This window comes from Antedon bifida, chromosome 3 (assembly GCF_963402885.1).
Source record: "Antedon bifida chromosome 3, ecAntBifi1.1, whole genome shotgun sequence".
Classification (NCBI taxonomy): Eukaryota; Metazoa; Echinodermata; class Crinoidea; order Comatulida; family Antedonidae; genus Antedon; species Antedon bifida.
Genome location: NC_136228.1, coordinates 4,795,443 through 4,805,946, shown reverse-complemented (window position 1 = coordinate 4,805,946; position 10,504 = coordinate 4,795,443). Strand labels below are relative to the sequence as shown.

Here is a 10,504-nt window from a genome sequence, read left to right as displayed (position 1 = left end):
GTCTAGCTACTAGGCCTAGGCCTGTTAGTAGTAGGCCTAGTGCTAGGCTTAAGATTGTTTGATCGTTTGTTGACATAATTAACACCACAGTAGGTAAAAATAAAATTCATATAAATATATAATATTATTAAAAACCAAATGTTTTAATCAATGTTTTAGAATCAAATGTATGCCTTGGTTAGGCCTACCTTTTATTTGGTTCAAATGACAGGAATCTATTTAGATGTTATATAAAACAAATAATAAACGTTTTATATTCGTGTAATGGTTCAAATAACGGCATTTGGTGAATGATGAAAGGGGATATATCAACTCGGCTTTGCTTCGTTGAAATATAACCTTTCATCATTCATGCCCCTTAACAGACACCGTGCGTCGTGGAGAATATGTACATAATTGATAATACAGTAGCCTAACTGTTGGTACTCGCAGCCAGACATAAGATCAAAGGACTGTTGCGACAAGGCGTAAGTGTCCTGTTGTTAGATTGCCATGGTATAACTAGTTCCTACTGACCATTGACCATGATTTTCTGTGTAGGTATATCTGTGTACTACAGATATATTTCAATTGCAGAACCAATCTAAGAACTTAGTGTTAATGTATTGTTGTAGCTGTTACATTCATTCAAAGAACCACACAACTACGGCGTCAAAGGAAATATATTGTACTGTAGTTTTTGATAATCTTAAATCGGATGGATGAACAATTGAAGATGAGCCGTTTTCATTGGACAATGCGTCGTGAATTGCACACGGAAGACTTTCAACGGTTTCATTACGGGATAAGACCGTATGTACTCGACATCCATGATTTAATGTAAGTATTTCTGTTTTTAAAATATATTTGTTACCATTTTTAAACCGTAATACATGTATTCAATAAGAACAATTAAAATTAATATAAAATTTAAAACTTCATCTCCTTCAACAAATATTATTTGATAATGATTTCGTTTATGGTGACCTTTTTCCTTCACCATAAACGAAAGTTTTATCAAATAAAATTAATATGTTAGTTAGTTAGTAGGCCCTGCCGAAGAAGTTGAAATCTTATGTGAAAAATTAATGTCATAGTGTTTTGTGTATTTGAATATTTAGTTAATTAGATTATATTAATATTTTAAAGTAATAGCCACATTTGTTATTGAGAGCAAAGAACACCCATATTATGAGAGATTGAGCCTAGAGTAAGTTATAGAAAATACCACATAACGACCTAGGTAAGGACTCCAATGGAAATAAGTTTTATAATATTTAAAACTTTCTTTGGTTGGCCTTTAGTTTCGTTTTTTATTGTTCCATATTTGTGTGTCACTTTTTAATGTTTTTAATCAAATAAATTAAATCAAAAAAGCTTTTACTAGATGACGATGTGTTGAAGAGGCCGATGTTTAATTGTTTGCATGAGGTATTTCTATATAATGTTCATGTTTTGAGGTTCCTTTTATTGAAAGCAGAAAAAGAGGATGCATGTTTTTTAGTAATACAGTTTTTCTTAATTGAAAAAGTAGAATTTTCTATAAATAAGAGTAAAAAGGCCTCCGTAATGTACCATATCCCATGATTCTACTAAGCTTAGATTTACGTTAGTATGTGTTTGATTTATAATTGATCAGTTAGAAACCTACTAACTTTATCTTTAGATTATGGCATTATCTTTCCAGAACCATAGGCCAATTCTTATTACATTGTCACATGTGGGTCCTGTATTATGTTAATGTTACTTACTGTAGGTGTGCGGCATATGATAGTGGCGTCACATGTGATTTATATGTGATACTGTATTACAAAATCTGAATATGATACTACTGAACAAGTTGTAGATACATTACCAAGAATTGGATAGTTTTTTCGTATTAAGAGGGTTTTAGTGGTGTTAAAGTCGGTCAAATTGATCTTCCGGTTAAAATAATTATTGGTATTATAAGATTATCTATGGCAAGTAAAGAGAGATTAGTTAATTTATATTTTATTTTTTTGTTTTGAGGACCATATTCACTACAAGCTATGCTTTCATTTAGGCTCCTCCACTTTATATACGTTATTAGTAAAGTGAAATAAATGAAATGAAGATTTGGGGCTCTCTTGAAATAATACTAGTAAAAAAAACACACATCCTCGTGTGTCCCGTGATCTTTTTTCCAAAGCACAAAATAATTACTTGTGAAAAAATAACCAAAACACGATTGAATGTTAATGCTGTGTTGTTATTTTCCCTGAAAGTTGTCTTTTTTTAAAAAATATAAATATATATATATTTTAAATAAACAACCCGTTTTAATTACACTAAGCTATTTTTGTAAATTTTCTTTTGTTAAGTCAAACTTATAAATTTCCTTCTGCTGAAATCCGAAAGATTTGTGAAAGTGAATGATAGCGCTAGAGGAAAGGGTAGGGCTAGAGAGAAACACACTTGAGAACACTTGACAACGAAATTAAAGTTGATAATACAAGATAGGTAATCCAGCGGTAATGGATCCGGTAAAGGTGTGTCAGTGTAAATACAAGGATATCGGAAACTTCAGGCATGTTTATCTTTAAGACGAGCGGTGACCGGAATTTTACCGTTCATTCCCCCTTCCCGGTATTTAGATTAAGGAGGCCTTAGGAACTTTGATACCAAACCTAGACCTATAATATAGAGATATATCTCCTGGTGCCATATACGGTATATAATAGTTAAATATTATATGGAACCCCAAAAGAGTTAAGATTAAGATTATTATTATAATTGGCACAAAAATGTACAAAATATAATACAAACTGTCAGGAAAGCACAAAAGCAGCCTAAGCCACTGTCACCAATTAGGTGTGTACCTCCCACCAATGATTAAACGGATACTTCATGCAACAAACAGGAAATAATCTCTCAAAAACATGAAAGTGTAGTAGTGTGGCTTGGTGGTTATGATGCTTGGCTACCACTCCAAGGGTCCTGGGTTTAAGTCCCGTCACATGTCAGGATTTTTATTAAGGACAAAATTACAACTCCACTCCCAAAGACTTGTAATAAGACTTTGTTTATAGAGCATCTTGTGTATGTTTGTCTTGTGAACCTCTGAGGGTCCCAATGATCAGCAATTGCTGGATGGATCACCCTCACATGTGCCAAAGACAATGCCGTATGAAAGAATGTATTGTCACATAACTTTGGGTCTATCCTTGAATTAATGTATAAAACATTAAATCCATATTACGTAATTATATGTTATATATTTCTAGATGTATTTGAATATTGTCTTCTGCTTTGTCTTGGGAATCAGTCTCACCAACTACGCACTAATAATCGAGGCTGTTAATGGTAAGACTTTTAGAAAGTACATCCAAATATGGAAGTGATATGTCCAAATATAGTAGTGATATGACATCATCATGTCCATACATTTTCTTGACACATAAAGTGTGATAGTGTAGACAGAGCTTAAGGAAATGTAAGACTGTCTTAACGCAGTACAATGTAAAGAAAGTACAATTAAGACCAACGTATAAATGTTTACAAATTGTAATTAACCATTTTATTAGCATGTCCAAATGGATGGGATAGATTCTCTGGAAGTTGCTATCACACACGGTACAGCGATGAGGCCGTCAATTGGAGAGGGGCAGCAAAATACTGTGAAGGCTTGGGCGCTACATTGCCGGTCATTTCATCAATAATTGATAATATTGAGTTCAAAACAAGATTGTACGTAACATATTTAATTACTATTTATAAAAAACAACTCAACTTAATAAAATACATGACGTCATCAGGGGTTCAACAATTGCATAATACGGTTCTAGTCAAAACGACCCATCCGATACTGCATACTAATCCCACTAGAGACGCAACACAAGGACGTAACGCGACGTAAGTGAGTTGACCAATCACAAGCGATGGATTATTCGAACTGTCGCTTGTCATTGGTCAACACGCTTGCGTTGCGTTTACGTCCTTGCGTTACGCCCTATTGGGAACCGAGCCAAAACATCGGCTTACAACCGCATCATATACCCGATAGTTAAAATATTACAGTTTTTGGCAAATTACAGTATAACCTCGTTAAGTTCCTACTGGCAGTATTATTTCTATGAATGTTTATACTACAGATATAATATATTCTAAATTTGAATTGCAGAACCAATCTAAGAACTCGTCTTAATCTAAACGTAAATGATCCAGTGTTTACTTGGCTAGGATATCGGAACGACGGTGACGGTTGGAAATGGGTAGAAACCGGAAAAGTAACAACTTACGAAGGTAAGTTCAGTAGATTCGCACTATTGATTATGTGCTTGAACATGTACCTAAAGTGTGGTTCCACTAGGAAAGCAAATTGCTTTTGAATTCAAAATTGTATATCAGCTGGTCTGACATTGTATATTAGATTTTATATACTCATATATGCATTTTTAAAGCTTTTGTATGTTTTTGCTATGCATTTTATTTGCGAAATAAAGATTTATATATATAATAGCATCTCCAATCAACTACTTTCTTTTTTTTTGTGACCATATTTAATGAGGGTGATCCATCCATCAATTGCTGATCATTAGGGACCCTCAGAGGTTCACAAGACAAACATATACACAAGATGCTCTACATAAACAAAGTCTTATTACAAGTCTTTGGGAGTGGGGTTGTAATTTTGTCCTTAGAAAAAATCCTGACATGTGACGGGACTTGAACCCAGGACCATTGGAGTGGTAGCCAGGCATCATAACCATCAAGCCACAACTCCACTCTCTCATTAAATGGTAAAAAGAGTAATAATAATGCCGCTTTTATCATTATGCTTTTACCAACCCATTATACAGCTGTCACTAGGTAAATCTTAACCGACTATTGACAGTCATCGAGATACGAGTCTAGGTGTATTACGTACTTTAAATACACGTATTTCTGTCACTAGGTTCATAGAGACAATGTATACTGTTCGTTCACTATGTTTCTTTATTTGTCACCACTATTACTTTAAGGTTTTAAAAGCAACGTTTTGGTGGAACCCGAACCAGGAATGTCAAAATGCGCTGCGATGGCCTTATACGGAGACGATACGGGCAGTTGGGATGACTTTGATTGCGAATTTGATTTGCTTTTAAAATACATTACCTGTGAAAAGGTTGTTGGTAAGTTACTTTTTCATTCACAAATTGGTAACCTTGGGTCCGTTCGGGCTTGGTTATTTACTGGGGAATGTTGGTAACCTACACACTAAACTAAGTGATCATTTCCAATGTAACTAACCTATCTGTTTGGTAAATAAGTTTTTACGGCCTGTATAAAATATAACAGCAAATTGATTTAAGATAATCTAATCATATTATAATTTACAGAAGATACATAAATAAAACAGTAAAAAGTAAATAAATGAGGTAGAAGTACTTAATGTTGAAAAATGAAAGTACTTACATAAAACTATAAGAAAACTTATATAAGATAACACATTACAAAATATCTATAAATTGACTAATACAAATAAAATGGTTTTACTTTACAACAAAATAAGGACTAGTATTCTCGTATTTTCCTGGTTTGCATTTTCGTTCTAATATAGTAGTATTTTATTTATTATGGTCATGATTATGCTATCAAAAAGAATGGAATGTTCTATGATAGAATTCTTCTTTACCTGACTCAAAAAAGTATTACTTACCGATACAAAATAAAGCGTTTTAGTTTTTAAAGATTGAAATGAAAAGTTTGTGCGGCAAATTTTCAGATCGAACGTCAATATCATCATTGTTAATTCGTGTTACTGCAGTGTGCCACGCCAATAAGCTACATTTTCTCCACTCCTTCCAGATCGCGTGCCATCTTCGGAAGTCATTTATTGACGTCATATTACGCTTGCGAATTTATAACTTGGTTTATTTTTAAATTGATTACTGTTTACCACTGTCCAATTGTACTATCTTTGTCAGAACCAAATGTAAGACTAGCTGACGGGCCGAATGATCTGGAAGGCAGAGTTGAGGTTAAAATAAACGACAGATGGGGAACAGTATGCGATGATTTTTGGACAACCGAAAGCAGCGACGTTGTTTGTCGTCAACTTGGTTATCCAATGTCAATTATATTTCGACCCGGAAGTGAAAACCGTGCGGGTCGCGGTAAGATTCTTTTGGATGATGTGAAGTGTACGGGCGACGAGCGCTTTGTGACGTCATGTCCACAAGCAGAGATTGACACAAGTGACTGTGAACATAAAGAGGATATCTGGATAAAGTGTTCAAATGGTAAGTGCTTTTCGATTTCTTTGTAGTTTCATTTTACCGGTAATTAGCATAGGAACTGATGCAGACTATAAGTTTTCCCGCTTATTATTCCAATCGTATCATTTATAACCATAGACCAAACCACCAAAAACGTGAAAAATAATAAAGTGTGTATCATTCAACTGAACCTTTCGGTTCTTTTACAGTGATTTTCGCCACATCCATATCTATTTACTTAAGGAACTAGTCATAGTTCATAGGTAAAATTACTTAAGTATTTATTCAGCATTTTTGTTTCTACAGATTCATAGCCAATTTATATCATAATTACTGATGTTAAACTTTGTCAGATTTACAATAGAGATATCCATATACATACATATCTATGTCTTGACATTTTTTATTTCAGAAACCAAGCGAAATGCTGTCATTCCAAAATGGTTTACGTCTACTAGGCCTACCGAGTATGTAACTAATATTTCTATATTAAAAAAAAGCACCTACTCTCTCTAACAACCGCTTTGTTTATATAAAATATGTAAACCTAAAATGCAGTTAATCATAAATCGACTTGTAAAAGAGAGATTTTCCTTCTTACGAATACAGTTAGTTAGTTAAGATGTTCGGAGAATTGACATTGGCCTACATGACTACTGTGTAAATATTTCTATTATAAATATTTATAATGCCACGTACGTAGGCATATATAGGCCTACTATATTTTTGGATTATATAGTATTATTTATTACATGACTGATTGCTTATTTTGTTTTAGATGTCACGACTGGGACTCGGTATGTGCAAATGGTAACTGTTATTCAGTCTGCGGTGATAAGAATTTTCTTCAGGAGATTGACTCGGAAAACAATAGGCTTCGTGTCTTAACAATACACTCGGATTTAGGTTCTTTAGACAAATATATCCCCGAAGGTTATGGGGATGTCACCGAGATGCAGATATTTTCACAAAACGCTGTGTTGAAACAAAACCTACAGCTAGAATTTAACCTCCGGGTGGTAACACGACGTCTCCAGTTAAGAGACACGGATATCTTAACTTATAACTCCGTCAGCAGATGTTATACCTTTAAAATTGTAGATCATAATGGTGTGCTCTATCACGTGTTTAATGGCAGGCGTCATGGATTTTCCGTAGATATTTATGCTGAAACCATTGATATTCCAGACACTACTTGTTTACACCTATCAAAATCGTTACCAGGAAGTTTTCCAATTATACCCGAAGAATATATATCGTTGTCAGCTACATGTGCTGGAGTTCAAACGCTATCATTAGTCGATTCTTCAAAAAATGAGAAGTGTGAAAAGGGTGTTATTCTTGATACAATCGAGTCCGTTATCAACATGCAACCATCTCGAGAAATATTGGAATGGGTGATTAATATCAGGACCAAGGTGCTTAGAGGAAACAGCGGAGTCAGATTCGTTCCAAGTCTGTCACACAATAGCTATGAAACAATACTAGAAACATACCAAAATGATCTTGAAATCTTATCAAATGGCCTACAGCGTTTTAAGGACAAAGACACGGATTTCTTTGAGAAACTAGAAATATTAGAGTTGTTTAGAGCAAATGCTGAGGATGTACTTGAAGCAAGAGAATTGGAGTATGCCAATGGACAGACACAAATTGAAATATCGAGGCAGACCATAATACTTCTACAGGAAGAGTTTGATGAACTTCTACCACAACTGGAAGATGTAAGAGAAAAGTTTGAAGACGATGTCAAGAAGTATACAATTAGGCATTCTTTTAAAGCCTTCTTCACTTTGGTAGAAGGTATTGCCTCAGTTTTTTCAGTAGGTGGAGGTGGAGAGAAACTGAGTCCTGGAGATATCGGACAAATCTTTACCGGGATCACTGATATCTATACGCAACTTGTAGATTTAGAGGTACTTATTATTGGTATAAGTGGATTATTTGAAACAATTGATGACGTCGGTTCGTATATCGAGGATAATTCTAATCCATCTTCAGATGAACTTGATAAGTATATGACATCAATGCGGGACTTTGCAGATTTGAAATTGTCAGCATTGGCATGGCAATCGTTAGAAAACACAGCAGATGGACTTCTTAGCATTGGGACCGTTACTGAAATTCCTTCAGCTGGCGAATATCGACAGATTGTATCAGATGTTGCTGACTATGGGCGTGCCATCACTGAAGAAATGATTAGACATACGCAACTACTACTTCAAAGTGTTGAAGACAGGCAGTGGCTACTTGTCAGCGAAAACGAGGTGAATCGTCTGGAGATTGTTATTGAAGATACTGACTTCGAACAACTTCAACATGGACTGTTATACTCTGAGCTTGATTTACAAACGTATTATCTTGTCTACACGATAAAGGATACAGTCAACACGTTTTGCAAGTCCAAGTTCTACTACCAATTTGTTGAATGTGATCGTGCAAGTCTTCCAGACATGTCTGATTCTTTGCGTTTAGTTCGCCAGAAGATCGGATCCTTGATAAGAAGTCAAATCAAAGGGTTGACACAATTTGTAGATGGTCATATACAACCAATATTTATTACAAAAACAGTAAAAGATAAAAAATCCTGCGGAAAAAGGAGCAAATACGCAAATATTGACGATTGTCCCATACTATCTCTCAAACGAAAAAATAATTTATACTTCAACATAGATTTGAACAGCACAGAATTTCTTGATCTTTATCGTGTTAGAATTGAAAAAGTTAGAGTTTATCTAGGGGGAGAGCTTGGTGAACAAGAAGAAGAAGAGGAGGAGGAAGAGGAGGAGGAGGAGGAAGAAGAAGAGGAAGGGGAACCTAAGAAGAAAAGAAAAGGCAGATCCTCTGCTAAAAAAAAGAAAGGAAAGGTTGGTGTTGGTGGTAGGGGCAGTGGCGGTAATGGTGGTGGCGGTAATGGTGGTGGAGGCAACGGTGGTGGCGGTAATGGTGGTGGCGGTAATGATGGTGGAGGCAACGGTGGAGGCAACGGTGGTGGCGGTAAAAATGGTGGTGGCGGCAACGGGCGTGGCGGTATAATCGAAGAAGAAGAGAGAGGTCCCAAAGTAAGATTGAACATTCATACTTCAGGAGTATTTTTTGATCGACGTGGTATACGCAATTACGAGTTCACTGGTGTCCAAGTAAACAAGAGGTTTGAATATCGGATTGGACAAGAAGGTGAGTACGAAACCACTGGTGACGTCACAAAAACGTCTGTAAATGACAATTTGATAAATGAAAACATAAAACATTTTCGTCACGAACAAACATTTTATTTATCTTTTACTGACAATTCTAAACGAATTTTCTTTCAGAATCCCCAATATTGGATGGTGATATATACAGCAATGAAGCCGACTTATATGTCAACACAACTCCATTCACAACTTGGTCAATTCGTGTTCCCGTCCAAGACAATCGAAAATTGCATTTGGAGGGGCTTACTACTATCAAAGTGCTCTTCTATGGAACAGCAATAGTTGAATATTAATATTCACCAGACATATTTATAAATACATAGAAAAGTTGGTAATAACAATGATCTTAGTGTAGACATTTTGATTTAATCAATTCAATTTTTAGTGAATCGCTAATGTATTTTTTATTTTAATTATTAAAGTATTGAAAGCTTTTATTGAATCGATGGAAAAACAGAAATAAATGAATAATTTTCTATTTCGTCATTCTATTTATATGGTGACAATTTGTTTTAATCATTGAACTATAGCTTATTCTACTTTTTCTAGTGTTTACATAATAACTGGACCTGTTTTAAAATGTACCATTTTTACTGTTAAACTACTATTTTTCTATCAGCAATTTTCAAAATATTTTTAATGTTTTATATTCATTAAGGCGTTTGCTTTATAATAAATTGAATAATGATGAATGAAATGTGATTTGTATTGTTACGCAAATTCTGTCAAATACATAATGTGATAAACAGTCAAACGCATTGTTATTAAATCAAATTATTAAGATTTAAAATTATAGAAGACTATACAATAATTAACCAAGAGAAAGCCAGAGAAAACAACTTTATGCAAAGTAAGTATATGTACAAAACGTATAAAGAAAAGAATTCTTCTAAAAGTGATGGATAGTTTGAAGTTACCATTGTGGAAAGTTTGAATAAACATTACAATGTGCTAATCTGTACAAATTAACATAACTCTATTGTAATCTAATTGAATTTAACTAATTATTAATACTCATTAATTGAGAGAATCTTCTTGTATTTTATCAGAACCAAATGTAAGACTTGCTGATGGTCCGAATGATCTCGAAGGAAGAGTTGAAGTTAAGAT

At 34.4% G+C, this 10,504-nt stretch overlaps 1 protein-coding gene across 2 annotated transcripts; it reads left to right on the top strand.

Moving 5' to 3' along the window:
- Positions 1 to 749: 749 nt before the first annotated feature.
- Positions 750 to 10,096, top strand: LOC144837254 (uncharacterized). 2 transcript variants are annotated; one of them, XM_078692292.1, is made up of 10 exons: positions 750 to 819; positions 3,225 to 3,303; positions 3,525 to 3,687; positions 4,121 to 4,242; positions 4,962 to 5,111; positions 5,907 to 6,221; positions 6,610 to 6,664; positions 6,976 to 9,092; positions 9,180 to 9,374; positions 9,512 to 10,096. In XM_078692292.1, exons 2-10 carry the CDS (start codon positions 3,225 to 3,227, stop codon positions 9,685 to 9,687), a joined length of 3,372 nt encoding a protein of 1,123 aa, XP_078548418.1. In that variant the 5' UTR covers positions 750 to 819; the 3' UTR covers positions 9,688 to 10,096. The 2 variants fall into 2 exon arrangements, with proteins under 2 accessions (XP_078548418.1, XP_078548417.1); XM_078692291.1 differs by having other exon boundaries at positions 6,976 to 9,374.
- Positions 10,097 to 10,504: the final 408 nt, after the last annotated feature.

What these genes read in the sequence shown, in the direction of transcription:
- LOC144837254 (XM_078692291.1), top strand. Translation starts at nt 3,225, where the DNA reads ATGTATTTGAATATTGTCTTCTGCTTTGTCTTGGGAATCAGTCTCACC. An exon ending in ATTGAGTTCAAAACAAGATT is followed by an intron (nt 3,688 to 4,120) that starts GTACGTAACATA and finishes TTTGAATTGCAG; the next exon opens with AACCAATCTAAGAACTCGTC. An exon ending in ACGTCTACTAGGCCTACCGA is followed by an intron (nt 6,665 to 6,975) that starts GTATGTAACTAA and finishes ATTTTGTTTTAG; the next exon opens with ATGTCACGACTGGGACTCGG.